This window comes from Diceros bicornis, chromosome 1, assembly GCF_020826845.1.
Source record: "Diceros bicornis minor isolate mBicDic1 chromosome 1, mDicBic1.mat.cur, whole genome shotgun sequence".
Classification (NCBI taxonomy): domain Eukaryota; kingdom Metazoa; phylum Chordata; class Mammalia; order Perissodactyla; family Rhinocerotidae; genus Diceros; species Diceros bicornis.
In genome coordinates this window covers 25,281,240-25,300,277 of record NC_080740.1, presented here as the reverse complement: position 1 = coordinate 25,300,277, position 19,038 = coordinate 25,281,240, and the positions used below count along the sequence as shown (strand labels likewise).

At 36.2% G+C, this 19,038-nt stretch overlaps 1 protein-coding gene across 3 annotated transcripts in view; it reads right to left on the bottom strand.

Moving 5' to 3' along the window:
• FAM174A (family with sequence similarity 174 member A) overlaps nucleotides 1–19,038 on the bottom strand; it is a 66,101-nt gene that overhangs the window by 40,708 nt on the left and 6,355 nt on the right. For 2 of the 3 annotated variants that reach the window (XR_009217464.1, XR_009217458.1), the window contains exon 2: nucleotides 4,893–5,027. Coding sequence is in view for 1 of the 3 variants with exons in the window: in XM_058535623.1 (XP_058391606.1) it covers nucleotides 4,889–5,027 (139 nt within the window). In the remaining 2 variants the exon portion in view is untranslated. Of the gene's footprint in view, nucleotides 1–4,888; nucleotides 5,028–19,038 lie in introns of those variants that run through there. The other variant, XM_058535623.1, reaches the window with a different exon arrangement.

The following is a 19,038-nucleotide window of genomic DNA, read 5'->3' as shown; positions in this document are numbered from 1 at the left end:
AGAGTGCCTGGGGACACATGGCAGGCAGTTGATCATTTTTTTTAACGAGAAAATGAATCCATCCAATTTGCTATGTCCACTGAGATATCTCAGCGGCATCTCCCATTCTCATGGTCAAAACTGACTTCACAGCCTTTGACCCATAATCCCACTGGTAGAAATTTACCCTGAAAATACATAACAACACAAAATACTCCAACAATACAAAAATACATATATACAAGGTTATTCATTGTAGTATAATATGTAATTGCAAAATAATTGAAAACTACCTAAATGTCAAAGGTTACGCAATTAATTGAATAAACCATAGTATCTGCACACCATGGAGTACTATGCAGCTGTAACAAATGAAAAATATCTCTATGAACTTATATAGCATGACTTATAAGAGATATTACTAAGTGCAACAAAAAAAGTAAAAAAGAGCATACACTGTATGCTTACCTCTTATGTAAGAAAGAAGATAAACATAAGAAATACATATTTCTGCCAACTTTTATCAAAAGAACCACAGGAAAGATAAACCAGAAAATAATGAAACTGATTATTAACAAGGGGTGAGGTGGGGAGAATGCAGTGGAAGGGATACAAGTGGGAGTGATACTTTTCTGAGTGTATGTGTCTATATATCTAAAAACATCTTTTGTAGTTTTTACTTTTAGAAGCATATTAATGTTTTTCATATTAAAAAAACAATAAAAATGAGAAGGGGAAGGGAAATCTAAAACAGAAAGCAAACTCAAATGACTTAAATTATATTTCAAATGACTACTATAACAACATTGAAGAGGGGAGGAAAACAAGAACTAAGCCAAATCACTTACAGTATCTGACTGTATACTCTTAGTCTTGGGCAGGATGGGGTTGTGAGGAGAAAACTGCAAACAAAATCCTAAACTCTTCTTAGTATGTTTGTTTATTTCAGTGTTATAGGCACAGCAATGCTGAAACTGTATTAGTTTTATTATAGGATTGAGCAAATGAAGTAAATGTGTTAATGTTATTGGGAGCCAGAATGCTGTTGGGAGTCATTCTCATGACAAAATAAGGAGAACACAATTATGGAAAAGGAAGAAGGCAAGAAAGAACCCAGTGGGGATACACTGGAATGGCAGAATTGGAAATACGAAGTAATAACACCTAAAGTATGCATATACATGTGAGTATTCACGTATACGGATGTGTGTGTGTGCATGCATACATTTCAGAGACTTGTCTGCTGAAACGGCCAAGAAGCAAGGACAACCCATTAGCAAAGAGCTCACTTAGTGCCCACTCAAAGGAACAAAGGTTCCTTGGATAAATGGCTGATTCCACGGCTGGGGCAGTGTAGACATAAAATGAGCGTGGAACATCTTATGTTCCAGAAAGTAAGGGGAGTCCTGAGAAAAAATGGGACTAAGTCACAAGGGCGCAGATGCCAGCTTGAAGAGGCTCCCGCTGGCAAGCACAGCAATGAATTATAAACCTTTGAAAAAAGAGAAAATCCTGATTCCACAGTGTCAATAAATAAAGAGATAAATTCAGAACGAATGAGGAAAGGCTCTTGCTTAGAGTACAACATCAATGCTGATTGGTAAATATGAGAAAATGTTGAAGTTGGAACATCATTATTTTGCAACTACCATAGTGAAGATTAGATCAGGCAAGAATCATTAAGAATGAGCGCTAGACCTAGGGGGAAATTAACAGTAACCTACTGGAGAAATTGGCAAAACCTTGAACAGGTGCATCAAAATTACTACTGCTAATGAAGGATAGATGGACATCGTGTGTCTCCAGATATGATATCCTGAGAAGGATACAGAATGACCTATGTATATTTCAGCTAAGAATGCATAACCTGAATCTAATCATAAGGAAACATCAAAACATCAGATAAATATAAAACAAAAGAGATACATTCTTCTGTTTATTATGAGAAAGAGAGCACACAGGAGAACAAATGAAGTAAAATGTTAAGAATAGATGAATCTAGATAAAAAAATTACAGGATATTCTTTGTACTATTTTCTTTTTTTTTTTTTAACAGTTTTATTTATTTATTTATTTATTTATTTTGTGAGGAAGATCAGCCCTGAGCTAACATCCATGCTAATCCTCCTCTTTTTGCTGAGGAAGACCAGCTCTGAGCTAACATCTATTGCCAATCCTCCTCCTTTTTTCCCGCAAGCCCCAGTAGATAGTTGTATGTCATAGTTGCACATCCTTCTAGTTGCTGTATGTGGGACACGGCCTCAGCATGGCCGGAGAAGCAGTGCGTCAGTGCGCACCCGGGATCCGAACCCGGGCCGCCAGTAGTGGAGCGCGCGCACTTAACCGCTAAGCCACGGGGCCGGCCCTTTACTATTTTCGTTCTTGTAACTTCTCTGAAGATTTGAAATTATTCCCCACCAAAAAGTTTTTTTTTTTAAAGTAATGCATGAACATATGCTCTTTGATGGAAGAAAAAAATCAAACAACATAGAAGGATATAGAAGGAAAAGTGAAAATGAAAATGAACTGTCAATCTCCCAATCTTACCTTTTCCCCACTAGAAGCTAAGCTTCACAAAGTCAGGACTTTTTTTTTTTTTCCTTTTCTGTTTTGTTGCTCTAAGGTGTCCCAAGCACCTAGACCAGTGCCTAGCACTAAAGAGTTGCTATATAAATAGCTGCTACATCATTCATTTATTGGATGAATGAATGAATGAATAGGTAAGCACAGTTAACAATTTGCTGTTCTCCTTATATTATCTAGACATATCTATATTAAAGTATTTTTTAAGTAAATGGTGTCATACTACTAAAAACTCAAGATTTCATTATCAATTATCATGGATAATTATCATCATCACTACCCCTGAAATTTGCATCTCCATTATTATTACGATTTCTCCCTTCATTATTCTCCAAACACAATGCTTAAATCTTGTTCACATAATACCTTTCAAAGCCTCTAGAATAATTTACTCCTCTCTACTTTTCTTATCATCACTCTAGTACAGGCCACCCCATGTACTTGCACCATCTAGCTGGTCTTCTTCCTGATCATCTTACTTCTTATCTTACTCTTCTCCAATCCATGCAGAGTAATCTTCAAAAAACAACTTGGATTATGTTCTCTCTGTCTTAAATTTTTCCAAGTGGCTTTTCATAACATGTAGAATAATTCCAAACTGATTAATATGGATCAGGATCTGCTTTCTGATTTCTTTGTTCTACCTTACCCATCACTCTTACCTTTGCATTCAAAGCTCAAAAATCATTCATTCACTCATTCATTTATTCTCATGTATATTAATATAGCATCTATTTAACTTTTTTTAGTTCCTTGAATATTCTACACTCTCTTTTGCCTCTGGTACTTTGTGCCTGCCGTTCTCTCTCCAACTTGCCCCTATATCGACCTTTCACTTTGCTAATTTCTACTCATTTTTCAGGTCTCAATTTACATATCACTTCTGAGAAGGTTTTCTGGACCATTAGTTTTTGGTTAAGTGTTTTATGTCCCCGCTATAAGTTCTCACATCACCCTATACTTATTCTTTCTCTGTTTATATAACGCTGATTAATGTCTCGTTCCCTAATGGAACGCAAAATTCATGAAAAGTGGGGCATAAGAGAGGGATGCATATTGAAGAAAAGTCTGTGATGAGGCAGGATATAGAATAAAAGATAGCTACAGGTAATTATATGTCATGGAAACTGTCCCCTTCTTTATGCCCCTCCTACCTTCCCTAGTTCTGTCCCTCTTCATCTCTCCTGGGCCACCTTCCCCACTACCACAAGAAGTATCACTCTACAACACAAATCTGATTATCTAATCCCATACACTCTAGACAAATGGCATCAATAGGTCTCCAACAACAGAAGGGTAATAAACTTCTTAACACATTACAAAACTCTGTATCTCCCTCAAAAAACTCGCACATCCCTGTATCCTCTCAACCTTGCACGTGTAAATACACATGCACACACAACGTTCCAGGCTGCGTTCTAGACATTTTTTGCTGCTTGCGTTCCCTAAACAACATCATCGTTCACAACTACTAAACTTTGAGTAGTTGCTTCTGCCTATAACGCCTGTGTCTTTAGTCAAGCACATTTGAAATAGATTAACTGGGGTTCAAATTCAGCTCTTCTTTGGAAACAACCCTGACTTCCTAAGCTAACAACTTCTTTTTTTGTCTTCTCTTTCTGCGTACTTACAGAAGAGGTGCCTCATACGCATTTAGCTTTTTAAAATACTACAAATACTATACTTATTAAATACTATAAAAGCTTTTCAGAAAATAAGAATTATATAAAAAGTGAGACTTATTATTTACTATATTTTTATTTATATGTTTACTATTTATTAATATTTTAATATTATAAATGATATTTATATAATAATTATAAAAGTGAGAAAGGCCTTAACTTAAAAGTGAGAACAGATTTGAGAGTAGACATTATAACTACACTATTAGAACACAGACCATTAGTCCCACAATTTTGACAGAGAGCACTGTTTACAAATAGAACAACCCAGACTAAAATCAAAATATCTTCAGAATGCAAAAAGAAAATCAAGTTTACTAATATTTCTCTCTCTCTCTCACACACACACACACACACACACACAGGTAATGCATCTCACCAGTATGCAGCAGTTAACAGGACAAGGCTCTGCAAAGAGATCTATAATAAAGATTTCTTTTTGGGATGGTATTCTATTATTTATGTCTATTTTAGCAAAGCAATGTGAATGTGAGCTATTGGTTGGGTAGCGCAAAGAACTTTATTAAACAGAATTGAATAAAATCTGTTAGGATAAAAACTATTTAAATGAAATTCTACTATATTTTTTCAATTTACTTATCATGGACTTGCCTCCTGATTCATGGAATTAAACTGCTCAACACTTACCTTCGAGGATGATTCGCATCAAACAATGTGTTATCATCCTCCTCATCATCTTGTTCTAAAGGTGTCAATTCCATGTTTTCTATGTTAGTGTCCAAAACTCCGTATCTCCTAGTCTTTCGGTTTCTTCTTCTCATCCTATTAAATAGAACAATTAATGAATAAAAAAATTATTTGAATATGGTATAGATAATCCTTATTTTATATTTATTTGTAAACTAAAAATAAGTTATCCCCATTTCTGACACAGGAGGCACTCAATATCAGAATGGCTATATTTCAGAAAAGCAACTGATTTACCACCTGTGATTGTTTATGAAACAAAACCTACTCCTACATGTTTGTGAGCCATCACTATTTCTTTTGTCTGACACACTCTCTTCTCTCTTTCAGCTTATGGTGTTGACAGATAATCCTTTAAGCCTTAGTTCAGGTACTACATTTTTACTGAAGCCTTCTATTCCAGCCTTTTCCCCACCTCCTCCATGCCTTCTTACCACTGTGCATGATGAGGTATTTTCTTCCCCACTAAGAAACTCTATGTATATACGTACTCAAATTCTAACCGGGTAGCTTACAATCCTGGCTGCCCATCAGAATCACCTAGGATATTTTTAAAAGCTCCACACTCAGGACAAATATCCACACAATTAAATCAGAATTTCCAGGGATAGGACCTAAGCATCAATATTTTGTTAAAGTTCTACAACTGATTCCAACGTGCTGAAAACCACTATCCTAGATCACTGGTTCTTGAAATGTGGTTCCCTGGATCAGCAGAATCACAATCATCTAGGAATTCATTAGAAATCTAAATCCTCATGCCCACCCAGACCTACTGAATAAGAAACTTTGAACATGAAGCCCAGAAACCCACATTTCAACAAACATTCCTTGTGAGTTTGATGCATGCTAAAGTTTGAGAACCACTGCTCTAGAAGAATGAAAATATTTTAGGGTGCTAAACATTAATTACTATCTGTATATATATGAAAGGGTCTCATGATTTAGAACCCTATTCTCTGCTTCTCAAATAACTTTTCCTTTTCCTTCAAATTATTTACCTCAACTTGCATTTTTATTTGCTTATGTATATGGTTATTTGAGTGCTTATTTGCCTCTCTCTCCCACTAAGTTCCATGAGGGCTGCAACCATGCCTGTCTTGTTCACCACTGTAGTAATACTTTGTAGCAGTGTCCGACTGATTAAGACGCTCCTTAAATATTTGTTGAGGGTCTGAGTGATACCATATTCTGGCTCAGTGATCCAAATCTCACCCTGCAATCAATGCCTAAGTCACCTCCAATGCAACAACCTCAACTCCACCCATAGGAAAATATGTTTTACACATATTTTTAAGCTCTACAGGAGCTTAAAAACAAAAAAGAACAGGGGCCGGCCCCATGGGATAGCGGTTAAGTGCACGTGCTCCGCTGCTGGCGGCCCAGGTTCGGATTCTGGGCGCGCACTGACGCACGGCTTGTCAGGTCATGCTGTGGCGGCGTCCCACATAAAGTGGAGGAAGATCGGCATGGATGTTAGCTCAGGGCCAGTCTTCCTCAGCAAAAAGAGGAGGACTGGCAGATGTTAGCTCAGGGCTGATCTTCCTCACAAAAAAAAACAGAACATATGTCAGTAAATAATAACAAATAAGTTTACTTAAATTCTGATTCACTCTGTTTGACATAATAAGAAATACACATAATGTGGTAAGAAATACTATGACTACAGCACCAACTATAAAGAGCAATACAAGCCTCTGCAAACATGACAGTGGGGACCCCTGGGAGACACACTGTCCCACACATACATACATACATACATACAATACACACACTCAAGAAATATTTGAGTCTCACTAAGCGTCAGGCATTGTGCTAGTTTCTGGGTGTAAAGTACCCAGTTTCAGTGATCAAAATGTAGAAAATATTACTAAGCCAGGAAAAAAATCAAGATAATTTCTACTAATCACTGCCTATAGATCTATCTATATGCCCACCCAAAGGTGCTGGAACAGCAAACAGAGGTTTAAGTACAGTATTTAAAACTACAGACGTAACTAATGTAAAAGTTAATACTAATATCAGAACTAGCAAAAATGAGGTAGATTGGTGGCAGTATGAAATATAAGCTGGTCTTTTTTATATAGTGAGAAACTAAATATGTTTAGGTTGCTAAATTAACATATATGCGTGCATGTTTTTATGTATGTGTGTGCATTCACACACACACACAAACGTACTCACACACACCGCATGTCGACCAGAGGTCTAAACTTTTTCTGGAAAGGAACAGATAAATATTTTAGACTCTGTAGATCACATATGGTCTCTGTCCCATATTCATCTTAATATTTTTGTTGTTTTGATTTTTTACAACCATTTACAAATGTAAAAAAAAACATTCTTGGCTCACAGGCCTTAAAAAAACAGGTCAGTGGATGGGATCTGGCCTATGGGCCACATTTTGCCAATCTCTAATTTAAACTTAGGAAAGAATTCACAGAAAAACCAGGAACAGAAATGACACAAGTATTGATTCTGGAAGTAGGAATAGAAAGTACAGGGTAGTCATAGTTCACTACTGATCCTTTTGAACCACATTTGCATGCAATCCTCTGATTTAAAAAAGTGAATACACAAGAGTGAGTGAAACCACTTGGTAGCATAAGTTAAGGATATTCAGAGTTACAATTTCTCCTCTTCCCTTTTGCCAGTCTGTTGCTCAGTTTTCTAAACCATATGGCTTTCCAAACATTCTGGCATTTTCAGTTAACAAAGAAGAAATTAATGCTACGTGAAATTATTTTCGGAAATAGACCAGATTCTTCCAGGTCATATACTATATACCAAATAGTCAATATGCTAATAACCTGGTCATTGCCAGTCACAGGATACCTTGGCCAGTCTTTAAAAACAGAATGATATGAACATAGAAATTAAGGGCATTTGAAGTTTATCTCAGCTGATACTCCTCTACTCCCAAGGTTTTCATTATGTCTTGAATGAATTCCCAATCTTTCAATGAGTAGTTAAACTAATCTGGCTAATAATGCTATTTTCTTTATCTGCATATGGTGTAAACATTTGACTGCATTGGTGTGAGCACTTTGTTGTTTATCCTAGCTTATATTGTCCTTTAATCATGTATATAAATACTATCTTCCAAACATGAATCCAAACTCTTTAAAAACGAGAACCTATTTCACATACAGAGAAAGTGTATTGCTAGGCACCAAATAAATTGGGGAATGCAGTTTAATTTAAATGAATTTAGTGTTTTAGTAAATGTTACAAATTTACATAAGAATAAGTCAAATAAAAAACTGTATACTGTTAAATTGAATTTAAATTTGAAATGCAATTTCCCCAAAAACGTCTTCCCTAAGTCCAAAGATATATAGCCAGTGATGGCTACATGTCTGTGACAGCTATATAGCCATAAAAACATCAAATATAATAAAACATACACATATATCCATATGCAGTGATTTTTCTCAGGAAACACCAAAAACACTTGTAAAGCTTTAAAATTATTGGGCTGATTCAATGAACCATCTACCTAAAACACTAACAAATACTAGGTGCAAAATATAATACATATAAAAATATACTGAAATTTTAAGTAAAAAGACTACTTTTATCTTTTAATATGCAGTGTACATTATTTTTAAACAAAAGAGTAAAGGAGGCTTTAAAATTCATGTGATTTTAACTGCTATGGTTCTTTTCCTACAAATGAATGTTTTTATTAAGCTTATGACACCCACACTTGTCTGTGTTGATAATTACAAAAATAATTACAGATACACACACTTTTCTACTAGACATAGTAAATGCATATTGCAATCTTAAAACAAATTTTATTGGCTCTTAGTTAACAAAAAAAAAAATAAGCACTTTATCTATAAATGGGTAGAGAGGGAAATACGGAAGCCTAAGAGGGCAAAAGAAATCAGCTATATGGTTTACTACATTGAATTACATTCACTCATCACATGGCACGCACAGGTAAATGATCTTGATCACATCCTTTCTAGGTATTCAAGTTATTATTCAAATAGCTGTCTAATATAGATGCAGATTCCTCAATGATCCATTATACTCAGGTTGGTAAGAATATGTTTAAATAACACGTAAAAACTACAGTAGAAAAATAAAACTAAACTACTAAAGTAAGCTTGATAAAATTTTATATAAAAATGTATGATGCCACATAAAATAAACAACAGAATAAAACTGCATTTCCTTTCACTACTCTATGAAAGGGAGAAAACCGATCAATGTAACTTGCTGTACCCATCTGATTTTATTCTTTTTGTTTTCTTTTAACTGAATGCCTGTAGAGTATTATTAAGTATGAAATAATATGAGTAATATTATTCCTTAATTTCTTCTATAGCACATTTAAAACTGAACTGAGGAATATATTATTTACTGTATACTTTAGATACATACACTCCCCTATATGATTAGACATAATGAGAAAGCAAAGTAAAGCTTAATAAATAAATGCACAACTACTGATACAAAATTTTTTATCTTGACTATTTTGGGTAAAAAAGTGAATTAGGGACCAAGAATGATTTTGAAACTAATTATTTTGCCATTGTAATATAATAAATAAAAATTAATGAGCCACAATTTTAGCTCTCTATGATTTTCATTAAGAAATCCAACCCAATTGGATATATAATTTATTGTGAAAATTCTTTTATCTGACATCTCTCTCATCTTTATCCCCCATTCCCAAAAACCAATCCATCAGTTGTCATTTCAAGTTCTTCAAGAATCAGACACCAATAAGAGCTAACAGTATGTTATGGGTTGGATTGTGTCTGCTCCCCAAATTCCTATGTAGAAATTCTAACCCCTAGTTCCTCAGAAGGTGACCTTATTTGAAGATAAGGTCTTCACAGAGTCAATCAAGTTAAAAAGAAGTCATTAGAGTGGGCCCTATTCCAATACGACTGGTGTTCTCACAAAAAGATCAGATTTGGAGACAGACACACCTATAAAGAGAATACCAGGTGAACATGAAGATGACCATCTACAAGCCAAGGAGAGAAACCTGGAACACAACCTTCCTTATATTAGTCTGCTTGGGCTGCTATAACAAAATACCATGGATTTGGTGGCTTAAACAACAGAAATTTATTTATCACCGTTCTGGAGGCCAGCAAGGTAGATTTCATCCTGAGCTTTCTTCTCCTGGCTTGTAGGCAGCTGCCATTTCACTGTGTATTAACATGACTTTTTCTTTGTGTGCGCAGTGAGAGAGAGCTATAGTGTTGCTTCCCTTCTTTGTAAGGGCTCCAGAATTATTGGATGAGGACCCTACCCTTATGACCTCATTTAACCTTTATCATCTTCTCATGGGCCCTATCTTCAAATACAGTCACATATGAATTTGGGGAGGACATAAATACTTAGTCCAGAACATTCCCTCATAGCCCTCAGAAGGAACCAACCCTGCCAATACCTTAATTTTGAATGTCAAGCTTCTAAAACTGTAAGGCAACAAATTTTTGTTGTTTAAGTCACCCAGTTGCGGTGCTTTGTTATAGCAACCCTGGCAAACTAATACAGAGTGCAGGAGACGTATTAGGGGAAAGGCCTCTGAAAGATAAAGAGGGAGGGAGCAGGAGAAGATAAGGAGATCCTACAGAGGGTGATGCAGGTCTGACATGTGTGAAAGAGAGTAGAAAGGAAGGATGATTGGGTAGGAAGAGCAGTAGAATGCAACGCAATTCTAAGAAAGTTTTGACCAAGCCAATGGGATGCCCTCAAGCAAACGTTGCCCATTAGAGGAGGGAGTCCTCTGTCAGTCAGGATGGCTGAGTTTGGCTATACTCAGTAATTGGCTGGGAACATGCCTAGGAATCATGGCCCTCACATAGATGCTGTGATGGATCCAAAGCTGTGGCAGCTGGACGCTGTTAGTCAACTATGTTTCCCACAGCGGGGTCTCTTAAAAGGAGGTCTGATCAGTGTACCTCCATGTCTGCCACAATCACAAAGTCCTATTGATTCTACTTCCTGAGAATCACTAAAGTTCACTTATAGTGCTCACCACTGCTATCATCAATTGCCTTGACTATTAAAATAGCTTCGTAACTGTCTACCACTATCTACTCTGGTCACCCACTAACCCCTCCTCCATCCTCTAAAACCTCCAATGGTTTTCTGCTGCTCAGCATTAAGTAATGATTCTGCAATATGGCCTCCAAAGTTCAACACAAGATAGCTCATACCTATCTCTTTAGCCTCACCTTGCTCTTCACCCAACATTCTACTTCATTTTTCTGCACTCCAGACACAAAGCCTTCTCTCATTCCTTTATAATGGCCATGGTTTCTCTGTCACTAGTCTCACACTCTTTCCCACCCACCACAATATTGCTGTGTTAGTGCCTATTCATCTTTCAGCTCCAGCTCAAGTATCACTTCCTTAGGAAAGCCTTCTGTAATCTACCTAGCTAGGTTCCAAACAGGTATTATTGGCTCCCATAGCACCCATGTAAATCTTCTTTAAAGTATTTATCAACGATGTACTTGTATAGTAATTTGTGTAACTATTCGTCTTCCCTAATAGGCTACTGGTTTCATGGGAGCAGGAAAAACACTTGTTCTCGCGCACCACTATATCTATAGCACACAGGGACTGGTATAAAGCAGATGCCTAATATCTGTTAAATAAATTAATTAACTGAAATGTATGGATTCACAATATATCTCACATTTTCTCTGTATAACAAAGATACCTATAATTTTATATATGAATCATCACCTCTAGGATAAGAGAAGCCTGAAAGAACATCATCTCCAGAAACATACCGTAGCAAAACCTAGGGGAGCTAGCCAATTTTTAAATCATAATATGGATAACAGCTTTCTGGCTCAGGAAAAAAAAAGTACTAGAACAATTAAACATATTAAACACACACTCACTCCAGGACCTCTAAGATACTCATTTAGGATGTTCCGGGTAAAGCTTAGGTAATTCTCATATGCTACCCAAATCAGAACCACCAATGTTCAGCTTGCATCCTGTGCTGAGGAGTTTCATTTTTATCTTTTGGGTATGTAAATTTACCATATTATAACATGCAGTTATCCTTCATTTACTCTCTAAATAATTGAAGTTTATCCTTTCAAAAGCCAAACTGACTTTCTGTTTTTCTTCTTTCGAATTCTCAGCATTCTAATGGAACCATACCCAATGCTAGAGATATCCCTGCCTTATCATACAGGATAAAATGAGTTAATTCTACCTTTTGATCTCTCAGGATCATCATGATTATTCAACTTTGATGTAAAGCAATGGTGCTCTCAGGAGCTACTGATCCTATATTGAAGTTCTCGGACTACTGTGCTTTTGAATTCTTTCGGCTTCTTTTCATAATTATTCTCGGGTCCTCTCTATTGGCCTATCAGTTACCAAGCTCTGTCACCATCACAACCTTGACCAAGTGCAGCACTAAAGAGAAGATTCCTCCAAAAAGGTATCCTGTCACTGCTCATCTCCAGTAAAATGTTCACTGCTACACACAAAAGTTAAAAAAGAAGAGATCAAATGCATGTTCATCTATGTTTAGGATAATTGTAATGTTGCTTTCTCTGACAGACCCTGTTTCTCATCCAGCTCCCTGCAATTCAGCACAATCAGTTCTTGGATTTGTCTCCTATTTGATGGTATGTTGGTGGAGAGGCCCAGGTGAAGTAAATCCTAAGTAAATGTCATATAGCTTAGCTATGAAGTATCCTATATGAAAGTGTATAGCACATAGCTTCCTTGTCATCTCTCCTCTCTGTCTTTACATGGATCTCTGTGTTCTCTTTTATACCCTAAAGCTTGAGACGTGAGGCTCAATAATTCTTCTGACCTCCACTTCTCAGACTTCAGCATGGGTTTATTTCTCTTTACCAACTTTAAAGTCCTATTTACAACCCAGCACCCCAAGACTCATTCTCACCTCGCCTCTGACTGGCTCTATGACCAACCCCTCCAGCAGATTTCTCTTACAATCTCCCCAGCTCCCACCCCATCTCTAGCTTTGTCAGACCTACCCTCTTATTGATTATAGTTTCTGAGGTCAGATATCACACAGAGTATGGTGTGGGGGAGGTATTAGAAAATATATTATAGTAAAACCCCCAAAATATATTACAAAAGCATCTCTAGATATAGAAAATTACTAATAATAGTTAGTATTTACCGAGTGTGCATATATTTCAGGAAGCAGCTTACAAGCATTACCTGATATAATCCTCACGACAATCCTGTGAGTACCCTCATTTTATACATAGAGAGGCAGAGCTTGGAAAAAATTAAATTTGAGACAGTAAATGGTAGAGCTAGGATTCAAATACAAGCAACTCGACCCCCAAGCCTGGGTTCTTAAACATTAGGCTATATTGTCTCCCTAACGAATCAAAGTAATTTTAACTAAGGTCACAAAATTAGTTACCCAGTCTTCTGATCCCCAATACAATGATCTTACATTATAACAGATTGGATATATTGTTTGAGTGAACTGTATTTTCTCGTTCATCCTTTTGTGGTAAAAATTAATAACTTGGTAGCTACGTGCATTAACAAGTACTTTCATGTTCCTCTAGTTAGGCCATCTCTTAGTGTTGATCACAGTAGCAGAATCTGCTTTTTGTTTATCTAAAAGGAAACCCTCTTCTTCTGCTTTAACAGAACCATGATTTTGTTTAGAGAGCAACTGGGCCCAGCTCTAAGAGATACATAATGATCAAAAAAATCGGTGTAAACCAATCACGAAAACATAATTTTCCTTTTGCCAGTCACTGACTAGGGCTGAGCAGATGAAGCAGTTCAGGCAAATGAGATAGAAGGGGATGACTCTGGTAATGGGGTTTCTGATAAAGATTTTTCTCCCTGATAAAAAAAGAACATAGGAAAAGAAGGCCTCTTTTCAGGCCTCCTTCCCTCTTTCCTGTTTGAGACACTATTGTGTGAGAACACAATCCTTAAAGGTGAGGCAGTCACCCTATGAAGACAAGGATAGAAAAGCCAGAATTCTTGATAGTCTCACCAAGACACTGAACCAAGCCTGAGCCTGCTCATATTCACGATAAGTAAACAACAACAACAATTTCCTTATGTTAGTCACTTTTAATTGAATATTCTATTACTTATAGGTAAAAACCTCCTAATTGATAAAGGCTCTTAACATTTTAACTTCTGAGTTAGGTTGCCAATCTTCCATCATTCAGATGTATATTTCCTTCTGATTCTCTTCTTAAGAATCTTTCAGGCATGTTCTACTAGCAACACTTCACTCTGAATAACTTTTTAATCACATTTTTTTCTTAGTAGTTTTCAATAAAAAAATCACAGTGCCACAAAAAAGCCCACTAACTTTTCCCAGTTTCATTCTGCACTGGTTTTTCCAGCTTAGCTCAGCAGTCCCATCTCCATCTAGATCATCACATCCTTTTCACTTTTTTCTCTCCTCAGAGATTCAGCAACCCAAATTCATGAACATGACCTTTTAAACTGGTCTCCTCAGAGTCCCAGGTTTCAGTAGAAGTGTGGCCAATCAATGCAGTGCTGCTTTTAGCTAGTTTACATACTGGGGCCCTACCACTAAGCCAGGGCTGTCAATCTCTAGATTGGATTGTGACCTATGATGTGGCCTGGTCTACAAAGATAAGATAAACCAATCAGAATGTCTGCTTTAGGAAGTTGATGGAGAAAACAAAGGCACATATATGCAAACACAAACATGAGGCAGTTTGAAGGGGTGATGGAAGAAAAGGATTCATGAAGATACTCCAAGGCATAGCAAAGGAAATGATGGGTCATAGCAGACCTAAATTACAAGAAAGTAAAACGTAGGAGAAGCCAGAAGCTCTGAAGTAGGAAAATATATACATTGTGAATAAGTAAGCCAGTTAAGATCAAGAAGAAAAAAGGACAGGCAATTAAATAGTAAATACATTTTGTTAATTTATATAGCAGCATTACTTTTTCAAGAGCCGGGATAGTTTTGCAATCGGTATAGATGTGCATCCATTATAATGTGTATAATATATAAGAAAGCATCAGGAAATCATGCAGACCAAACTAACTGCAAGAACTTTATTTACTCGCTTATTATTTTCAGTATCAATAAGAATTTGTTCTACTATTCTGTAAAACGCAAATTCATCCCAATGAAAGAGTAAAAATACAATCAATCACTTCAAGAACTCACTGAGCAATACAGAAGGAATGCCAAAAGCAGAATTCAGACTCTGAGTTCTGCAGGAGCTTGGACACTATCCAGCTGTATGACCTTTGGTGTATCACTTCACATGGCAGACATTCCTAGTGTTCGCCAAATCTGGAACACATCCACACACAGAGACTCACTTTCCAGCTCTTCACACAGCTAGGCTCGTTTCTAGGCTGAGGCAGTCAAAAACCCTGAGCCCCTTAGTCTCTCTTACCAAGTACTCACAACTGTGGAGGGCTTATGTTGAAATGGCAAAACCATAAGATTAAGGCCAGCCAAATTGCTGAGTTGCCACATGGAGGACAGCTGTCCTGGAGGACAGTCCAAGCCTGCCACTGAATTTTCATAAGAGAGAAATAAACTTTTATTGCTTTAAACCATTGAGATTGAGATTGTTTGCTACCTCAGCATAATCTATATTGCTCTAGTTAAAATACTTTTCTTCTCATATCAGTTCTGATATCTGTAAAATCATCTATTTACCTCAGAGGTGAGGAAAACGTAAGATAATGTTTATCAAAAAACTTTATAAAAACTCTGTATAAGTCTATGTAAATTCAAGGTGTGTCTAATATGCCTAATGAAAGGGAAAATAATGTATAAATGATAACATAAGGTTATAATTACTCAAAATATAACATGTTCCTAACTTGAATTAATGTTCTACAGACTTCAGTAATAAAAGAAAGTTAAAACTAAAACTATCATATTAACTGGGAGAGTAGGGGCTTATATAGAATATTACACATGTACACATATATATGTAAATTAACAGTACAGAAAGGTAAACTTTTTTTAATCTTTTGTCATATTATTGAGAAGACTGGTGAATAATAAAATTACAATATAAACTAAAGTCAAACCACAGTACATTTGAACACTTTTACTTTAGAAAACACAATTTGGCTACATAGAAAAAATAATATTACATGCCAATCAAAATCTCATAAGAAGACTCAATATCTTCATGTTATTCTAAGAATCATTAAATCTATGCTTTTTTTTAATAGAAAAAAAGAGTATTAAAGAAAACAGCAATAAATATCTCTCAAAAGTAACTGAGGAAAACCTAAATGATTTCATAAGATTTTAATTACTATAAGATTCCCAATTTATGACTGAAGTATTTTTCATGCTATGTTCTATATTATACTGAACAATGCAACTTACCAATATATCTTTCAACCCAATTTCAACCTTTTACTGTATTTCTCATATTTGAGAAAAGACAGAGTATAAGTAATTTTAAAAATATAGATTTAACAGTATCTTTACCAAAAATAAAATTAAAGACAAATGTTGTAATATAGAAGAGAAATACCAATATGGGCAATGGAGCTCATGACAAAAGAACTCAAGAACTTTGAAGAGTAGGAGCAGAGGTGATATTCAAGATATTTAGCTATTTAACAACTGCAAGACATAAGGATCAACTAATCAAAATACACACTAGCTGTAACAACCGGTCCAGGTATACTGGTGGAGTGTACTGGTATATACCATCCTGATATTAGTACTGAATCTTCCTAATTCACATTTGTTGACTATTTTATTTTCAGAAAAACTCTATAATAACTAACCAGATGCATCTCAACCCACTTTCTCCTTTTTGTTCCAAATCCAACCTCCCTCAAATTACCAGCGAATGCATCTCCTGGTTGCCCTCTATTACAATTTATCCTGATTATTGCAGTTATCTTAGATATACACTAACAAATAATTTGCATATTATCTTGGGTAAATACATGCAAATAATTTATGCATTTTAAATAACTCCAGTTGACTTTTCTGCACAGCCACAGATCATGAGTTCCACAGCTTTTCAAGTATGGAGAGTATTTGAAATGAGTTAAAGTTACTAGATTACTATAGAATTAATGTTAATACCTCTCTCACAGCTACCTCACATTTCTAATCTTCATTTCCATGCTTTGCTTTAGTTTCCATACATCCTTCCTTTTTCTTCCTGTTATTTATTCAGGAAACATTTGAATATCTACTATTTTCCAAAAAGCCCTAAGGAACAAATAATGTAGAAAAGGAGACAGACAAGGAAACTATTACAGTTCACTAGAAATAATGTCATAATACAAGTGCTATGGTCTGAATGTTTGTGTCCCTCCAAAATTCACATTGAAACCTAACCCTCAAGGTGATGGTATCAGAAGGTAGGGCCTCTGGGAGGTGAGTAGGTCAAGAGGGCAGAGCTCTCATAAATAGGATTAGGGCCCTTATAAAAGAGGCTCGAGAAAGCTCCCTTGTCCTCCCACCATGTGAGGGTACAGCTAGAAGGCACTGTCTATGAACCAGAAAGAGAGCTCTCACCAGACACCAAATTTGCCATCTGCCGGTACCATGATCTTGGACTCCCAGCCTCCAGAAATGTGAGAAATAAATTTCTATTGTTTATAAGCCACCCAGTCTATGGTACTTTTGTTATAGCAGCCTAAACAGACTAAGACAACAGGTATTCACAGGAGGTCTGGGATCACAGAGGTTTTCTGGTACAGTTGATGTTTTATTTTTATCTTCAAAGACAACTAGGAGTTAGATAAAAGAAAGAAGAATGCATGCAATCCCTCTGCTTGAAAAAATGCACTCCATAAAAATATGGCATGCTTGAGGCTAGAACACAAGATATATACAGAAACGATGAAAAAGAGTCGGATTGAGGAGGACCTTAAATGCTAAGCTAAGGAGTATAAACCTTATCTCATCAGATGCCATAGAATAACACAGCCCAATAAAACTTTCTGAAATGGTAGAAATATTCTATATTGCGCTGTCCAATACAGTAGCCACCAGACTGTGATTATCGAGCTCTTGAAATGTGACTAGTACATCTAACAAACTGGATTTTAATTTTATTTAATTTAAATTTACTTAAATTTTTAAAAAGCCACATGTAGGTAGTAGCCACCATATTGGACAACCATAAAGGATTATAAGCACACACACAGCATGACCAGATAGATATTTCTAAAGCAACACTAGTTGTTCAGTATGGAAGGCAGATTGAAAGAAAGACATATCTGGAGCAGAGAAACAAGTTAAAATGAGACCAACAGTAGCCAAATGATGTAAGCCTAAACTAATGTGAAATCATCGGAGCACACAAAGTGGTAATGTAACCAAAAATATTTAGAAAGTGAAAATGGATGATTGGATGTAGACGGTAAGCAAAAGGGAGAGACTTGAGGTAGCTCAGGTTTCTAGTTTGAGAAACTGTACATATGGTGATGCTATTTACCTTTAGAGAGCAATGCAGGGAGAGTTTGTTTGGGGATAAAAATGATGGTTTAAAGCTTAAACTTTATGACTTTGAATCAGCTATCCGGTAAGAAGTTCGCTGGCTATACAAGATGGAAACTCAGAAGGCAATTAACAGCTTAGAGGTGGTAATTAAAGAAGTTTGTACTTTGGATGCCTCACTCAGAGAACATGTACAGTCAAAGCACAAAAAGTTAAGGAAAATGCCCATAGAAAATTGAAATTTAGGAGGTGAAAGTCATTCTCTTTCACAAACATTTAATAAATGCCTTCTATCTTTCAGGAACTGGGCAGGGTCTTTAGGGTTAGAGTTGTAGAAGAATGCCAATAGTAGGAAGAGTCTAGGGAGAAAGAAAGAAGTTCGTGGAGAAGATGAGGTAAGAAGAAAATCATAAGAGTTAAGAAAAAAATCAGAATCCAAAGTAAGAAATAACGCATTGATTGCTACAGGAAAGAGAGGTAAATGTCCATAAAATTGAGATGATGTGGTTATCAATTATCCCCTGCAAGGGCAATTTTAGAGTGGTGGAAGTAGAAACTAGACTGACAAGCAGAGGAGGGAATGAAACATGTGTAATAGGGACATTTCAGTGGAGGATATCTCTCCTCTCCTGCCCATGCTATTCCTAC